Raw genomic sequence first — 19173 nt, forward strand, 5'->3', positions numbered from 1 at the left:
GCTAAAACTATGGCAAGGCATGCTGGGATTTGTAGTTCCACAGTATCTGAAGGGCGCCATATGTTGTATACACCTGACCTAGTGTACATTATTACGTACGTTATAAAAGTCACCACCAATTTCTCTGACCTCTATAAAGGCATGTAGACTGCAGCCTTGGCCTACAGTATATTGGTCACAGTTCCTGGGAACATCTAAATATATGTAGATTTACAGTAGGGAGTGTCATTATATATATATATATATATATATATATATAATTTTTTTTTTTTTTATTATTATTATCCACAGTGCTTATAGTGTTTATAAGATATAAGGGTAAAAGGTGCAACATACAGCCCAATCTCATGCTGAATGCCAGTTTCTGCTTTGCAAACATTGCTCAATTTGCTCTGTGCAAACATACAATATTAAAACCCTGATTTCACAATGTACTTAATATACAGGTGTTTAGAGAGCACCAGTCAAATATACAACAGTGCACAGGCACTTGTTCCCATACATGGAAATCTCAAAGCATAAAAGTACTGCAAGTACTGGAGTTGAGAAAAATGACACATCAAATAAATAAATATATCATGAGTGAAGCTGCAGTTTTCTCTATGCAATAACGACATATATAATACACCCCTCTGATCATCGTTACCCAAAATCCTGTTAATTCAAAACTCCTCGTAATTCCAGTTATCAGTGGGTTTTATGTTCCAGCTGCAGCACCTTTGGAAGTAAATATCTTATCAGAGAGACATATCTGCTCCAACCTCACATATACACACGTGATATATATGTAATCTGTACAGGAGTCACTGTACTTACAAACAGAGGTTTCTACAGATCAAGTATAAAACTACTTCCTATGGAAAAAAAAAGAACATTTAAAGGTCAATGATAATCCTGACTTTGAAACATACATTTTTTTTTTTTTTCATACAACCTGTGGAAGTTTCCTGAATCCTGTATTGCTCAGGATGGATAGATGGATAAAGATACTTAGCATCATGGGTGACGTAGTAGTTAGTTTACTGCCTAACAGCACCTAGGTCTTGGGTACAATTCCCACAAAGGCTCTGTGTGGAGTTTACATGTTCCCCACTTCCTCCCACACTGCAAAAACATGCAGCTAGGTTACTGGATTCTGTCAAAAAATTTACCATAGTGTGTACTTGTGTACATGTGATAGGGAATATGAATTAGAAGGTTCACTGGGATAGGGAGTGATGTGACGGACTAAATATTCTCTGTAAGGTGCTGTGCAAAATGGCTGCGCTACTGGGGTTATTCATGTCACCTTGCTAAGCGATGCAACTGCAGTTCCGTCCTGCGTGTGCGCCGAATGTGATCGGTTCGCAATGGGTGCGAACACCTCTGCCTAATTGAAAGGCAGAGGTGTTCGTGGGGTGAGCGGCGACGGACCATTGTGGGGGTGGCACATGGAAAATGGGGGCGGTTTGGCTTCGTTTTCGGTGGGGGGGCTGCCTGATGTCACACGCAGCCGCTCCGATGGGAAAAATGGCGGCTGACCGCCTGCATACGCAGCCTTGCAGGGGGTCATCCACAATTGCTGCGACCGCAATATAAGTTTCGGCTGCAGCTGGTGCCCGCCAGTTAGCATACTGGGCGGCCTTGCCCTGCGATGGGCGGCCCCCAGCATGCTACAAAAGGGAATCTGCAATCCTTAGTGAATAACCCCCTATATACATAACAATTAAAATAATATAAATATATTAGCATTATTCTGTGCCACGGTTGGCGTGGACTATTACGGCGTATTATTTGTTCAAACACTGGACAGTCTCAGATGCACACAGGAACCTCTCTGGTTTTACTTGTTTAATTTGTACCAGGAAAAAAAAAAAAAAAAAAGTTAGAACAATACCCTGCATACATTACAAAGTAACTGTATCAAAATAGCCATTTCTCCCCCTCAGTGCATAAAATACGTTGAACACAGACCTTTGGCTTTTGAGGACAAGTATAGAGGAGTAGCATTAAAAAAAAACATTGGAGGGTGGATAGCTTCAATTATGTAGAGCCATAGGCACATATAAAGGGATGTAGTAAGGATCCCACGGTCACAATACTGGCTGCGGAATCGGTGAGTATTAGGGTTAGGATGCAGGAGGGGACGGTTAGGGTTAAGCTGCGGGAGGGATGGATTAGAATACTCACCAAAATTCATTGGGATTTTGACCATCGAGATTCCGCTTCAGGTATTGTGACCGCGGGAATATCACCCAACCCCATTTAAAAGGAGACATTAGAGGGATCTATCAGATTTTCTTACTCAGTGAACGTACTGTAAACATCTCTGCCTGAGGTCACTGAATATCATTAAGACTTTTTTTGTGGTTTAAAGGAATGTCTAGAAAAAGTTGGACGCTCCACCGCTTGAAATTTCAGAAGAAAAGGGGAAAGTTGAAAAAGAACTCCACAGGGATACAGGAATAAAAAAATACAAGCTTGCAGCATGTAAACCATTTGTTGTAAAGCCAGCTGGTATAACACAGCCAATATCTCAGTTACTGCCTTTCAGTTTTCGGTAGGCAAGGTGTAACAGGACCAGTAGCAACATCTCGGAGGTCCCACTCAGCGCCACTAGGAACGGTGCCTGAGAAGAAAGGTCCGCTTCAGCGCGTTGGAATGAGAGTTGTAGAACTGCCAAGGCCAAAAGGCTATTCTGTACCCCAACTTCAATGCTGACCGTCCGACGTTGGGGAATGGGTAGACGCAAGCAGAGTGCAAGTGCGTATCCAGTCAGAAGACCCACTAGTGGTACACTGATCCCAGCTACCACCAGTATAGAGGGCACTTGGCTCAGCAGGGATGAGCCCATCTGATAGGCCATGAACAGTCCTCCCACCATCAGTACAACACTGAAAGGCTTTATTACAAGGAGTAGGATCCGGGATAACTGAGGAACGCGCCATTTTATCAACATCCCTGTAGAAATTGGCACCGCTATAAACAGCAAAGTGGCAAAGATTTTTAAAAAAGGAATGTGGAGCGTATGGTGCACACCAAGAAAACGCCCGTAGAGAGAGGACGAGAGAGGCATCAGGCCCACAGCGGCCACCGTGGAAACCAAGGTCATGGATATGGCTATAGTTACATCTCCACCCAACAAGAGACTGTACAAATATCCACCGCCGCCGCCTGGAGAGGAGCAGGTGACCACCAACCCCAATGCTAATGGCTGGGAGAGTCCTAGAAGCAAGGAGAGAAAGTATGCATAAATAGGCATCAATACAAACTGTCCCACAATGCCAAGTAGAAGAGGGTAAGGACGCTTTATCAGGGTCTTCAGCACCTCGAGGTCCACCTTACATCCAAAGGCACATTTGTTAATGAAGAGGATGGGCAGCAATCCATAGAGGAGGGGGCTTTCAGAGAAATGACTCGCAGCAAATCCTGACAATTCTGGAGCGTCGGTGTTGGGAACGACATGGATAGAAAAATCACCACGTTCTTCGATTATAGATCCTAGAAGCTTCAGTCTCAAATGAAGGGGGGCAGTGCCAGGCATCCCAGACAAGATATGTGCAAAGAACTTATCTGGCAAACCCCCAGCCCGACGGCTCACGTTGAGGACCTTCAACACCGATGTGTCCAGGGAAGAGACACTAAGTTCTGAAGTGCGAGAGGCAGCTCCAACACTCACTACTATAACACCCTCCTTATGTTCTGGAAAGTCAAACTGTAAGCAGCAGCCGTCCCCAATCTGCAGAAATCCCGGTGGTGATGTGGTGGTGGGAGAGGGTGATATGGATCTGGAGGTGGGAGAGACAGGTGTGACTGAGTTGTGAGAGGAGTTCAAAGGCTGGCCTGGGCTGGGACGCAGGTGATGGGAATCAGATGCTGGCTGTGGAGATGCGATGGACAGCACCGAGCCAAGGAGTACATACAGAAAATACTGCATCGTGCATGGCAGAAAGGAAGGACTCAGTCCTCTCTGCTACACAGCCAGAAGCACAAGGACTGTTAGGCTTTCACCTCATGTTGACATGTTGCCTAGTTTATGGGATCACCCCACCCTCACTGCTTGCTAGGTGTATTTCTGCAGGTCACTGTCAATCCTGCCACTTGTAATGCTTGCAGGGAGTCTCTGCTGATGTCTCCCTGTATTATTGCAGGAGGTCTCTGCTGATGTCTCTCAGGCTTTATTTTAGGGGGTCTCTGCTTATGTCTCAAAGCCTTATTGCAGGGGGTCTCTGCTGATGTCTCCAAGCCTTATTGCAGGGGGTCTCTGCTGATGTCTCCAAGCCTTATTGCAGGGGGTCTCTGCTGATGTCTCCAAGCCTTATTGCAGGGGGTCTCTGCTGATGTCTCCAAGCCTTATTGCAGGGGGTCTCTGCTGATGTCTCTCAGCCTTGATGCAGAAGGTCTCTGCTGATGTCTCTCGGTTTATTACAGAATGTCTCTGCTGATGTCTCTCAGGTTTACTGCAGGGGGTCTCTGCAGATGTCTTTCAGCCTTATTGCAGGAGGTCTCTGCTGATGTCTCTGGTTTATCTCGGGGGATCTCTGCTGAGATGCCTCTCACTGCTCGCATGTCTTATGCATTAAAAGTGTCAATATCTGGGTCACGGCTGTAGGCTGCCACCCGTGTAGCCGCCGGTGGAGTACGCTCACCCGAGGATACTAACGCAGAAGAGGCAACTCTGAAATCCCTCTGTAAATATCGGGATTATCTTCCCACCTGCAGCTCTGTGATTTCTCCTTGTCTCGCACAGTCACAGCTGCTGCACCACGCAGCGGATGATCTGACAGGCTGCCAGCAGCAGCAGCACAGTTACTGTCAACGTTTCTCCCTTCCGGGTTATCACGTGACTAGCCTTGCCCGAGCCCGCAGCTGAGTGTGGTTACTTCCGCATTCCAGGCGCGTCTGTGCGCAGTGCACGACGGGAGTTGTAGTTTTCAGACCTACAGTGTCAGACCAGTCACTCACTCACTATCAAACGGCATAATACTGACTAACATCACCTGAGTCACCCCAGGGGCGCATTCAGAAAGTGCTTGCTATATGATATTTAATATCTGCCAGGCTTAGGAAGTTGTTGTGGAACTACAGGACCCAGCATAGTTTGCACTAAGGGTAGCATGCTTGGACTTGCAATTCCACAAAAGCTTGAGAATCACAAGTTTCCCACATCTGTTATTTGGAATGCAGTGGTGGTGGGAGAACAAAGTGTGTCCTTAGCAACCAATCAAAAGTGTAGTTTCGTTTTCTAAACATCAGTAGACCTTTAAACATGCCGGATTCAGTATTATTATTATTATCCTTTATTTATATGGCGCCACAAGGGTTCCGCAGCGCCCAATTACAGAGTACATGAATAATCAAACAGGAAAACAGCAACTTACAGTTGATGACAGTATAGGACAAGTACAGGGTAAATAAACATAACTACATCAGCAGATGTCACTGGAATAAGTATCAGGTGGCAGAAGACTGCTGGAGTTGGTGCAGTTGAAGGGGTGTAGTACGGGTGACCGGCGGTCTCCTGACCGCCGGTCACCTTACCGACGCCGGGATCCCGGCAGCATACTGACGCCGGGATCCCGGCGGGGAGGGGCGAGTGCAGCAAGCCCCTTGCGGGCTCGCTGCGCTCGCCACGCTGCGGGCTCGGTGGCGACCTGCGGTCGCCACGGGTTCTATTCCCACTCTATGGGTGTCGTGGACACCCACGAGTGGAAATAGTCCCTGTTGGTCGGCATGCCGACCATCGGGATAGTGAGCCGTCGGGCTCACGGAGGAGGTCATGTGACTGTCGGTCAGCCGACCGGCGGTCACATGACTACCACCCCAGTTGAAGATTATTAAAGTAAGAAAGGATAAGCACATGAGGGAAGAGGACCAGGGCCGGCGCTACCCGCTCAGCAAGGTCCTGCAAAGCAGGGAGGCGCTGGGTCAGAGAGGTGCTCTCCCCGCTCTGCGACCTTGCTCTGATGTGCGCTGTTGATGCCGGCTGCCAGCGCCTGTCATTCTGAGGGCTAAAACACACTAACCGGCTTTTGCCGGCCGGGAAAAAGCCGGACGGCTTTTTCCCGTGCCGGCATTGTAGTTAACAGTGTGAGGGCTAGGGTCCCTTCACACTGCACGGCCCCGGCCCGGCTGCCGGGTTGCAGCCGGGTCTCACCACTGGAAGGTCCGGCGGCCGGGCCGTCTTTGCAGCCAGTGAACCGTGTGTGTGAAGGGGAGCTTTCACACACAACGGTTTTTTCGGAAGCCGTGTCTGATGCTGCGCATGCGCACAGCATCACACACGGCTCAAAGCCGTCCTGTGTGCGAGACTCTGCCGGTTTCTCCCGGATGGCAAAAAGCCGGACAAACTTTGTCCGGCTTTTTGCCATCCGGGAGAAACCGGCCAGTGTGTTACAGCCCTGACAGACGACAGCAGCGGCACCTCACTGATGGAGCCGCCCCTCTCCGTGTCTCCTCACTGATGGTGCCGCCCCTCTCCCTACCTCCTCACTGATGGTGCCACCCCTCTCCCTGCCTCCTCACTGATGGAGCCGCCCCTCTCCCTGCCTCCTCACTGATGGAGCCGCCCCTCTCCCTGCCTCCTCACTGATGGAGCCGCCCCTCTCCCTGCCTCCTCACTGATGGAGCCGCCCCTCTCCCTGCCTCCTCACTGATGGTGCCGCCCCTCTCCCTGCCTGATGGAGCCGCCCCTCTCCGTGTCTCCTCACTGATGGAGCCGCCCCTCTCCGTGTCTCATCACTGATGGAGCCGCCCCTCTCCGTGTCTCCTCACTGATGGAGCCGCCCCTCTCCGTGTCTCCTCACTGATGGAGCCGCCCCTCTCCGTGTCTCCTCACTGATGGAGCCACCCCTCTCCCTGCCTCCTCACTGATGGTGCCGCCCCTCTCCCTGCCTCCTCACTGATGGTGCTGCCCCTCTCCCTGCCTCCTCACTGATGGTGCCGCCCCTCTCCCTGCCTCCTCACTGATGGTGCCGCCCCTCTCCGTGTCTCCTCACTGATGGAGCCGCCCCTCTCCGTGTCTCCTCACTGATGGAGCCGCCCCTCTCCCTGCCTCCCCACTGATGGAGCCGCCCCTCTCCGTGTCTCCTTGAAAGGATTTGCCCTTATACCTTAACCCTCGATGTGATGGCCTCTTAGACGTCTGGAGTGTAAACTTTAACCACAAGGTACATGCACAACACAAGCAGTAAAAATTCACACTGTTTATTATGAAGTTAACAAAAGTATATATGACAATGCATATGGGTGTAACTGACATGTCGTTACACTCCCATTGGTTCGTTAATAGTTACCAGGCAGAACAGAAAAAGGCGGATGTCCATATATGGGTTTTCTACAAGTTTCTCAAACATTTAACAAAGTTTTTGTAACACAGTATATTTGGGTAGAAAGAACGAGTTTCATCTGGTATGGAACTGACCTTGGATGCCAGACCCACACAGGCCTGGTATCTGTATGAGAGACAAAGGCACCTAGCACAGGGCAGCACGCATCCATGCAAACACATAAGAGTTCATATAGCATGTTTTAACCCTTCACTAGGGAAATAGAAATATTCACTTTTACACTGTAACTATTATAAGGAAATTGATCATATAAAAAGTAATATTTACAAAGACAGAAGAGGTAACCCTTCAATCCCCTCTTAGAATCATGATTATTATATGACATGATTCTTGAGTGAGGCTCCTTTCTTGTTCCTCCAGTTCTTGAGATATTGGACATAATCGTCGGGTCCCTTACTATCAGAGGAGGTGACAGGACTGGTGGTTATATCATAGTACATCAGGGCCTTATCAATGCCTTTGGAGGTAAGTTTCTTTCCACAGGGGATTACACAATAAACTATAATGCCTACAAGAATTAAAGTTACAAGTATGAATATGCTTATTTGCACAATACCCTGGTGGGAAGGTTTTTAAATTTCTCCCTGTGGTGGTGTTAGATGTATAACAAGTGTAGTTTCCAGGATATATAGTTATGGTGCTTCCTGGGTTGGGATTTTTTGACAATATGGGATATTCCCTTTTCCACATTTCGCACTGACTGTCATTTGTTTTGGTGTCATTAAAAAGGCTGAAAAAAAAACAATTTTCCTGTTCTAGGGGTATATTAAGGGGCACTGTACCTAGGTGGGGCCTAGATTTGCCACAGACATAACAGTTGCTTTTATTGTGTTTGTTAGCACTATACTTCATCCATTCCAACCAAAAATTAATGTCAGGGAAACCAGTTTCAATAGCTAGGGTGTCTTCAAAGGTAGGGTTAGTAATAGCCACCATATCTTTAGAAGTGGCAATATGGGGCTTTAAAGGTTTGTTTTGGGTTTTTTATACATGTCCCACAAATAAAACATTTGCCTTGCACTATAGTACCCTGCTTGCCACCATATACCAAGTACATAAGTCTCATTGTCGCTTCTGCTAGGGTTCACTATGTTTAGTCTAAACCTGTATGAATTTGGGCCTTCATCCATCTTATGAATGGATAGTCTAGAAAGTAGGGGTACTCCATATTTGCTCCATCTATTTTTTTTGCAAATGATGGGCCATATTTCCAATCTACTCCTGTATTCCACCCCACATATTCCCAGGAATTACAATTAGATCCATAATATCTAATGTCATAGTACCATTCGTCAGTAACACAAATATATACTGTCTCAGACATTCCTGATTTCCTTCTTTGTTGTATATAACATAAAATAGTCAAGGATATATGTGGCTACGTGTGTGTTAGAGGAATTATACCACAAGGTGGGGATCCCATTAGTGTGTGTAATATCAACCTCACATATTGTGTGGTGAGTGAGGGCCAGTAGGGCTATCAAGGTAGTCCCCAGGATAAAGATAGGGGACAGGTTCCTCATCTTCTTCTGTTCTTCTTTCTTCGCTAGGTGGGAGGTCAGGGCTGTCTGCCCCGGTTCGTACCTCACTGGAATCACTTGCTTCCCTCTCTAGGTCTGGTCTAGGAACCTTTTTTACTCGGGATGCATGGATCCAGGCAGGACTTTCCTCTGTCAGGACTGCTGTTCGGGTAACTGCTACGACCTCTGTCTCTGGACCATAGGTGAAGTCTCCTGGGCTCTTGTTCCTGGGGAGCACCTTCACCACGACTCTGTCTCTGACTTTAAAGGGGTGTGTAGGTTCCTGTGGATTCAAAGGGTTTTTACAAACAACCTCATGTTCAATTTCATTCAGTTTTGTTATCAGGGACCTGACATACTCTTCTCTGATGAGTTCTAGATCTCCTTCCTGTATTACTAGTGGTTTCTTAGCCCAGGGTGTAGGAAAAGGGTCTGCCCATTAGTATTTCAAATGGGGAGTAACCTAGAGTCTTTTGTGGGGTATTCAAGATGCTGGTGTTTAGCTTTATTAGGGTTGTTCCTGAGGCAAGTGATGCATCTGCTAACATACTGGTCCACAAGTGATTTGGCATTAGTAACATAAAAATCATTGGTTAGTAGGAGGAGTGTTGTGGCTTCACCACGGTGACCAACACCACGGCACTGGGCAACGAGCAAAGGGGCACTGGACTGGGGTATACAGGGTTTCCCCTCTTTGCAGATTAATCCTGATTTAGGATTTTTTCTGCAGAATTGGGTAAGTCCAGTCGGAGAGATCAGCATTAGTCGCAGCAGCTTGAAGTTGAGTGAGCAGATGGACGTTGTCAAGGGAGGGACATGCTCTAGTGAGTGCAACGAGTTCTGCAGCTTGCGCGGACTGATAAGGTATTGGTAGGGTTTCCAACACAGTATCAGGGAGGGTGACAATGGCATAGCCAGCCTGGTATGTATTGTCATTGGGCCTACTACATGAGCCGTCAACAAAAACTACGTCTGCGCCTGGTATGGGAACGGGAGACATGTCAAGTCTGGGAGAAGTTTCAGCTTCAATGGAAGCAGCACAGTCATGTAGGTCGGGTGGTTCATCCTCGGGACCTTTCAAGCCTAAAAGGGCATTGAGAATGGGTGCAGGGCCAGAAGAACTAGCAGTGTACTTAATGGTAAGGGTAGGGTTACTCAAAAGGAGTACTTCATATCCACTAAGGCGTTGTGCTGACATGTACTGTGTGTGTAAGCCTTTAAGTATTGCCAGGACATCATGTGTGGTGTGGAGTACTGTGATGTGGCCTAAAGTGAGGGTAGTGGCCATTTCTGCAACCATTGCACAGGCTGCCAAAGCCCTGAGGCAGGCAGGCATACCTTGCACAGACACTGGCATGACTTTGGAAAAAAAATGCACGGGGCGCAACTTCCCTCCATGAAACTGTGTGAGCACCCCCGCCATGGTTTTACAATTGTCCCTTGCATATAGATGGAAAGGTAGCACATAACTGGGGAGGCCAAGTGCCGGACTTTTTATCAACATACATTTTAAACTTTCATATGCAGTTAACATTTCTTGTGACCATTGTACAGTTTTAGGCTTGTCCTTCAGTGTGGCTTGTCTCAAAATGTTATCATAATAAGAGCAATCAGATATCCACTGTCTGCAGTAATTTACCATACCCAGGAAGGACAGTAGTTCCTTCTGGGTAGTTGGGGTGACCAGGCCCAATACAGACTGTATGCGTTGTGGACTGACTTTCCTCTCTCCCTGAGTGAGCACAAAACCTAAGTAATCAACATGCTTTTTACACCATTGCATTTTTATTTTGGACACCTTGTGTCCACATTCACAAAGCCAGTTTAGTAATGAAACACCATCCTCTCGGCAGGCCTCCTCAGTTTTACTACAGAGCAGCAGATCATCTGCATACTGTAGCAGGACTGAACCATGGTGAGGTTGCCAGGGCCTCAATGTGGCCTGGAGACAACAGGTGCGTCAATAATCTGCACCAGGTAAGTTGTTTACCCTCAAAAGAAAAGGCAAAAAGTAATTGTGTCTGTGAATCTACAGGTATGCTGAAAAAAAGGCATTCTTCAAATCAATTACAGAGAAGAACGCAGCATCTGCAGGGATTGCAGAAATGAGTGAGTTTACATCTGGAACAATTGGTGCAATCGGGACAATTGGCTGATTGATCGCTCTGAGATTCTGTACAAATCTTATACTGCCATCAGCTTTGGCAACAGGGTTCACAGGAGTACAGTATGGTGATACAATATGTCTGAGAATACCCTGTTGTAAGAATTGCTGTATCACGGGGCGGAGACCTTCTATCTTTTCTGGTGAGAGGGGATACTGCATAAGTCAGAACACAAAACACTGGTTGTTGCACCGCTGTCCACTAAAAAGGGAATTTTACTTCCATTTATAATAAGTGGCAGCAGAGGTGAATCTTTACTATGACGGGAGAGTTGAATAAAGGCTGGGATACCCTCCTCCGGGCCCCGTCAGTGCGCGGGGTCTTTGGAATCTTCCCTGACTGCGGGGTTGGCTCTGTCTGTCAAAGCGTCCGGAGCTCTGATAGGCATGAGTGGGTGGGGAAATGAGTAAGCTTTCTGAGTTAAGCAAAGGTAAGCCAGCGTCATCTGTCCAGCAGTCCTTAAACCTTTTCCAAAACGCAGTAACAGACTATGAAGGTTTCTGTTTACAAGCCACAGCGACAGGCAAAAAAAAAAAGCACAGGCAAAGGAGCACGGGTTTTAAAGACCTCCTTCATATGTGTATAGCTGCGTCCTTTGCAAGCTTTGCGCAAATAAGATATACAGCCATCGAGGGTAATGGTGGGCTTGGGACAGTGTTTTACTATTATCTAAACTCTGGGTTATTGGTGCTAGGGATAGAGCTAGTGGACGCACCCTCCAGCAGTGAAGTTGGAGGCGATCCCATCTAGTGTGAAAGGGTTACTGCTGCCAAGAGATTTGTGTCTCTGAGCGCAGGATACATTGGAATGCAAGGGGGGGAGGCGAGAGGGATTTTAAAAGATTTACAGTTCTCTGCAGTTTCGCTTCTGTGCTAAACTGACATTTTTTCTTAAATCTCCATATAGAAAGGGTAATTACTGCCTTCCCGTAGGAATGGGTCCTGTCCTGCTTTCTCTGTCCATCCCGCTAAATTATCCACCCATGGGTTAACTAAGTAATACTCTGAGGTAGAGTTGCGGGCGACATACATCTTGCATGTCTCACCAGGGAGGGGCGGGGGATAAATGACTGTCTTACTCTGACCCCCTCCCATAGTAAATGCAATCTACACCAGCTTTCTACGCAATTTCCACAACAACTTACAACAACTGTCTATGCAATATCACAACAAAAATGCAGTTTACAAAAAAAAAAACCTTCTATGCAATTTCACAACAAAAAATGCAATTTACAAAAACTTTCTATGCATGCATTAGCTAACACCAGTTAATTAGTCATTGACAATATCACAATATTATCTGTATAATGAGAACATGAAATCTTTTGACGGGTACGCTTACCATTCGTACAAGATGTCAGAAAAATACAGCGTTTTAAACAGGAAGCAAGAAAAGTGTTTGAGTAAAGATATCTGGCAGACGAAAACTTACCAGCCGTCTGAACCAAATATAAGAACTTATCTCACTACAACATACAAGAATATATATATAGACGATCAGATCGAGGTATAATCTACGTTATGTATAGACCCCAGGTCTATTTTTTTTTTTTTTAAGTATCCCAGATACTAACGTCTTTGGAGAATTGCGCTTGGACGCCTGGTCCTTTCTCAGACGTATCTTTAAGTCCCAGACATTAAAGATTCTATGGTATCCCTGATACCTGTTTTATGCTTTTACATAAAACTTCGTAATATTAAGTCCCGGACTTAAATATTACCTTGTCACGTGTTCCCGGAACACTGACACGGATTCAGCTTCAGTGTATGACCGCAATCCTGTATGGCAAAGACAGACAATAAATTCTCTATTTTTACCATTCAGGGACGATCACTGAATTCCGGACATAGCCCCCAGCTGAAAGGATTTGCCCTTATACCTTAACCCTCGATGTGATGGCCTCTTAGACGTCTGGAGTGTAAACTTTAACCACAAGGTACATGCACAACACAAGCAGTAAAAATTCACACTGTTTATTATGAAGTTAACAAAAGTATATATGACAATGCATATGGGTGTAACTGACATGTCGTTACACTCCCATTGGTTCGTTAATAGTTACCAGGCAGAACAGAAAAAGGCGGATGTCCATATATGGGTTTTCTACAAGTTTCTCAAACATTTAACAAAGTTTTTGTAACACAGTATATTTGGGTAGAAAGAACGAGTTTCATCTGGTATGGAACTGACCTTGGATGCCAGACCCACACAGGCCTGGTATCTGTATGAGAGACAAAGGCACCTAGCACAGGGCAGCACGCATCCATGCAAACACATAAGAGTTCATATAGCATGTTTTAACCCTTCACTAGGGAAATAGAAATATTCACTTTTACACTGTAACTATTATAAGGAAATTGATCATATAAAAAGTAATATTTACAAAGACAGAAGAGGTAACCCTTCACTCCTCAATGATGGAGCCGCCCCTCTCCGTGTCTCCTCACTGATGGTGCCGCCCCTCTCCCTGCCTCCTCACTGATGGTGCCGCCCCTCTCTCTGCCTCCTCACTGATGGTGCCGCCCCTCTTCCTGCCTCCTCACTGATGGAGCCGCCCAGCGCTGTGTAGGAGCCCGCAGCCGGCAGTGTAGTGAATCACAGTGACTCATTACACGCTGCCGCCACTGAGCTACATGTTCTAACAGAGAAAGCCTCACTGGCACTGGTCCCCGGCGCCAGTGAGAGGGTGATCAGTCACATCACCCTTCATCTCTGCACCGCACTGCTGCTGCAGCTCTCAGCTTCCTGGTCTCCGTGTTGGCCCTCACACTGCATGCTGGGACATACGGGGGAGGGGGAGTCTCGGCAGCAGTCTGTGGTGTGTGTACTACTGAAGAGTGAGTCAGTGCACTCAGCCCCTGCAGTGAGGAGCCTTGATGGAGCCAGAGCCAGGAGGTGCACAGTGTGGAAAAAGAAAACACATGGAAAGTAAAGAGTGTGTGTTTAGCTATGGGTGTGTGTGTTTCTGCATATACTGTATATGTATTTTCCTATGTCTGTTTAGGTGTGTGTGTATAGCTATGTGTGTTTCTCTAACGTCCTAGTGGATGCTGGGAACTCCGTAAGGACCATGGGGAATAGCGGGCTCCGCAGGAGACTGGGCACTCTAAAGAAAGATTCAGTACTATCTGGTGTGCACTGGCTCCTCCCTCTATGCCCCTCCTCCAGACCTCAGTTAGAATCTGTGCCCGGCCAGAGCTGGGTGCTCCTAGTGGGCTCTCCTGAGCTTGCTAGAAAAGAAAGTATTTGTCAGGTTTTTTATTTTCAGAGAGCTTCTGCTGGCAACAGACTCACTGCTACGAGGGACTGAGGGGAGAGAAGCAAACTTACCTGCGTGCAGCTAGGTAGCGCTTCTTAGGCTACTGGACACCATTAGCTCCAGAGGGATCGAACACAGGTACCTAACCTTGATCGTCCGTTCCCGGAGCCGCGCCGCCGTCCCCCTTGCAGAGCCAGAAGAACAGAAGCTGCAGAAGCATGAAGACATCGAAATCGGCGGCTGAAGACTCCTGTCTTCACTTAAGGTAGCGCACAGCACTGCAGCTGTGCGCCATTGCTCCCACAGCACACCCCGGTCACTGTAGGGTGCAGGGCGCAGGGGGGGGCGCCCTGGGCAGCAATTAAGTACCTTTTTTGGCAAAAAGAGGCATATATACAGTCTGGGACTGTATATATGCCAGAGCCCCCGACATTTTTTATACATTAAAGCGGGACAGAAGCCCGCCGCTGAGGGGGCGGGGCCTTCTTCCTCAGCACACCAGCGCCATTTTCTCTTCACAGCTCCGCTGGAAGGACGCTCCCCAGGCTCTCCCCTGCAGTATTCAGGTGCTTTAGAGGGTAAAAAAGAGAGGGGGGGGGCACATAAATTTAGGCGCAGTATATATATATATATATATATATATATATATATATATATTAACAGCAGCTACAGGGTAAACACTAAGGTACTGTGTAATCCCTTGGTTATATAGCGCTGGGGTGTGTGCTGGCATACTCTCTCTCTGTCTCCCCAAAAGCCTTTTGTGGGGTCCTGTCCTCAGTCAGAGCATTCCCTGTGTGTGTGCTGTGTGTCGGTACGCCTGTGTCGACATGTTTGATGAGGAAAGATACGTGGAGGCAGAACAAGTGCAGCTGAGTGTGGTGTCGCCGCCGACACCTGATTGGATGGATATGTGGAAGGTGTTAAATGATAATGTAAACTCCTTGCATAACAGATTGGATAAAACTGTAACCGGGGGACAGGCAGGGTCTCAACCCATGCCTGCTCCTGCAGCGCAGAGGCCGTCAGGGTCCCAAAAGCGCACACTATCCCAGATAGTTGACACAGATGTCGACACGGAATCTGACTCCAGTGTCGATGACGATGAGGCAAAGTTGCAGCCTAAAATGACTAAAGCCATCCGCTACATGATTGTAGCTATGAAGGATGTATTACACATTTCTGAGGAAAATCCTGTCCCTGACAAGAGGATTTATATGTATGGGGAGAAAAAGCATGAAGTGACTTTTCCCCCTTCCCATTAATTAAATGAGTTATGTGAAAAAGCGTGGGATTCCCCTGACAGGAAGGTGATAGTTTCCAAGAGATTACTCATGGCGTATCCTTTCCCGCCAACGGACAGGTTACGCTGGGAATCCTCCCCCAGGGTAGACAAGGCGTTGACACGCTTGTCCAAGAAGGTGGCCCTGCCGTCTCCGGATACGGCCGCCCTAAAGGATCCTGCGGATAGGAAGCAGGAAGCTATCCTGAAGTCAGTTTATACACATTCTGGCACACTGCTGAGATCAGCAATTGCTTCGGCCTGGATGTGTAGTGCGATAGCTGCATGGACGGATTCTCTGTCTGAGGAGTTAGATACCCTGGACAGGGACACTGTTCTACTGACCCTGGCACATATCAAGGATGCGGTCCTATATATGCGAGATGCCCAGAGGGACATTTGCCTGCTGGGCTCTAGAGTTAACGCTATGTCCATTTCTGCCAGAAGGGTCCTGTGGGCTCGGCAATGGACAGGGGATACCGACTCTAAAAATCACATGGAGGTTTTACCTTACAAGGGTGAGGAATTGTTTGGGGACGGTCTCTCGGACCTAGTTTCCACAGCTACGGCTGGGAAGTCAAATTTCTTGCCTTATGTCCCTCCACAACCTAAGAAAGCACCGTATTACCAAATGCAGTCCTTTCGTTCTCAGAGGAGCAAGAAGGTCAGAGGTGCGTCCTTTCTTGCCAGAGGCAGGGGTAGAGGAAAAAAGCTGCACCACGCAGCTAGTTCCCAGGAACAAAAGTCTTCCCCCGCTTCCACTAAGTCCACCGCATGACGCTTGGGCTCCACAGGCGGAGCCAGGAGCTGTGGGGGCGCGTCTCCGACATTTCAGCCACCAGTGGGTTCGCTCACAGGTGGATCCTTGGGCTATACAAATTGTGTCTCAGGGATACAAGCTGGAATTCGAGGTGATGCCCCCTCACCGTTACCTAAAATCGGCCTTACCAGCTTCCCCCATGGAAAGGGAGATAGTGGTGGAGGCAATTCACAAACTTTTTCTCCAGAAAGTGGTGGTAGAGGTCCCCCCCCTTCAACGGGGAAGGGGCTACTATTCCACTATGTTTGTGGTACCGAAACCGGACGGTTCGGTCAGACCCATTTTAAATTTGAAATCCCTGAACTTTTATCTGAAGAAATTCAAGTTCAAAATGGAATCGCTCAGAGCGGTCATTGCAAGCCTGGAGGAAGGGGATTTTATGGTGTCGCTGGACATCAAGGATGCTTACTTGCATGTCCCCATTTATCCGCCTCATCAGGAGTACCTCAGGTTTGTGGTACGGGACTGTCATTACCAATTCCAGACGTTGCCGTTCGGCCTGTCCACGGCACCGAGAGTTTTTACCAAAGTGATGGCGGAGATGATGGTGCTCCTTCGGAAGCAAGGGGTTACAATTATCCCATACTTGGACGATCTCCTCATAAAGGCGAGGTCCAGGGAGAAGTTGCTGATCAGTGTAGCACACTCTCAGGTAGTGTTGCGTCAGCACGGCTGGATTCTGAACATTCCAAAGTCGCAGCTGATTCCTGCGACGCGTCTGCCCTTCCTGGGCATGATTCTGGACACAGACCAGAAGAAGGTGTTTCTCCCGGAGGAGAAAGCTCAGGAGCTCGTGACTCTGGTCAGAGACCTCCTGAAGCCAAAACAGGTGTCGGTGCATCACTGCACACGAGTCCTGGGAAAGATGGTGGCGTCTTACGAAGCCATTCCCTTCGGCAGGTTCCATGCAAGGATCTTTCAGTGGGATCTGCTGGACAAGTGGTCCGGATCGCATCTTCAGATGCATCGGATGATCACCCTGTCCCCCAGGGCCAGGGTGTCTCTTCTGTGGTGGCTACAAGGTGCTCACCTCCTCGAGGGCCGCAGATTCGGCATACAGGACTGGGTCCTGGTGACCACGGATGCAAGCCTCCGAGGGTGGGGGGCAGTCACTCAAGGAAGAAACTTCCAAGGGTTGTGGTCAAGTCAGGAGACTTGTCTGCACATCAATATCCTGGAGCTAAGGGCCATATACAACGCCCTGAGTCAAGCGGAGCCTCTGCTTCGAAACCAACCAGTGCTGTTTCAGTCAGACAACATCACGGCAGTGGCCCATGTGAACCGCCAGGGCGGCACAAGAAGCAGGGTGGCAATGGCAGAAGCCACCAGGATTCTTCGGTGGGCGGAGAATCACGTATTCGCACTGTCAGCAGTGTTCATTCCGGGAGTGGACAACTGGGAAGCAGACTTCCTCAGCAAACACGACCTCCACCCGGGAGAGTGGGGACTTCATCAGGAAGTCTTCACGCAGATTGCAATTCGATGGGAACTGCCACAGGTAGACATGATGGCGTCCCGTCTCAACAAAAAGCTAAAAAGATATTGCGCCAGGTCAAGGGACCCTCAGGCGATTGCTGTGGACGCACTAGTAACACCGTGGGTGTTCCAGTCGGTCTATGTGTTTCCTCCTCTTCCTCTCATACCAAAGGTGCTGAGAATTGTAAGAAAAAGAGGAGTGAGAACAATACTAATTGTTCCGGATTGGCCAAGAAGGACTTGGTAACCGGAATTGCAAGAAATGCTCACAGAGGACCCGTGGCCTCTGCCTCTCAGACAGGACCTGTTACAACAAGGGCCCTGTCTGTTCCAAGACTTACCGCGGCTGCGTTTGACGGCATAGCGGTTGAACACCGGATCCTAGCAGAAAAGGGCATTCCGGAAGCAGTCATTCCTACGCTGATAAAGGCTAGGAAGGACGTGACAGCAAAACATTATCACCGTATATGGCGAAAATATGTTGCTTGGTGTGAGGCCAGGAAGGCCCCTACAGAGGAATTCCAACTGGGTCGATTCCTGCACTTCCTACAGTCGGGTGTGACTTTGGGCCTGAAATTAGGGTCCATAAAGGTCCAGATTTCGGCCCTATCCATTTTCTTTCAAAAATTCCTGAAATCCCACTGGTTTGAGCCACTTAAGACGGTGGAACTAAAGTATCTCACGTGGAAAGTGGTCATGCTGTTGGCCCTAGCCTCGGCTAGGCGTGTGTCAGAATTAGCGGCTTTGTCATGTAAAAGCCCCTATCTGGTTTTCCATATGGACAGAGCAGAATTGCGAACTCGTCCGCAGTTCCTGCCAAAGGTGGTGTCAGCTTTTCATCTGAACCAACCTATTGTGGTGCCTGCGGCTACTCGTGACTTGGAGGATTCCAAGTTGCTTGATGTAGTCAGGGCTTTGAAGATCTATGTTGCCAGGACAGCTGGAATCAGGAAAACTGACTCGCTGTTTATTCTGTATGCATCCAACAAGCTGGGTGCTCCTGCTTCAAAGCAAACCATTGCTCGCTGGATCTGTAACACGATTCAGCAGGCTCATTCTGCGGCTGGATTGCCGCATCCAAAATCAGTAAAAGCCCATTCCACAAGTAAGGTGGGCTCTTCTTGGGCGGCTGCCCGAGGGGTCTCGGCATTACAGCTTTGCCGAGCTGCTACTTGGTCGGGTTCAAACACATTTGCAAAGTTCTACAAGTTTGATACCCTGGCTGAGGAGGACCTGGTGTTTGCCCATTCGGTGCTGCAGAGTCATCCGCACTCTCCCGCCCGTTTGGGAGCTTTGGTATAATCCCCATGGTCCTTACGGAGT

General features: G+C 48.2%; 1 protein-coding gene across 1 annotated transcript; it reads right to left on the bottom strand.

Annotated features, from left to right (window-relative positions):
* Positions 1 to 1817: 1817 nt before the first annotated feature.
* SLC10A3 (solute carrier family 10 member 3) lies at positions 1818 to 4832 on the bottom strand. Its single transcript, XM_063936520.1, has one exon. The coding sequence runs from the start codon at positions 3914 to 3916 to the stop codon at positions 2516 to 2518; it is 1401 nt and encodes a 466-aa protein (XP_063792590.1). The 5' UTR covers positions 3917 to 4832; the 3' UTR covers positions 1818 to 2515.
* Between the last annotated feature and the right edge of the window lie 14341 nt (positions 4833 to 19173).

Source organism: Pseudophryne corroboree, chromosome 8 (assembly GCF_028390025.1).
Source record: "Pseudophryne corroboree isolate aPseCor3 chromosome 8, aPseCor3.hap2, whole genome shotgun sequence".
Classification (NCBI taxonomy): domain Eukaryota; kingdom Metazoa; phylum Chordata; class Amphibia; order Anura; family Myobatrachidae; genus Pseudophryne; species Pseudophryne corroboree.

Coding starts and splice junctions, on each gene's coding strand:
- SLC10A3 (XM_063936520.1), bottom strand. CDS start 3,916: ATGCAGTATTTTCTGTATGTACTCCTTGGCTCGGTGCTGTCCATCGCA.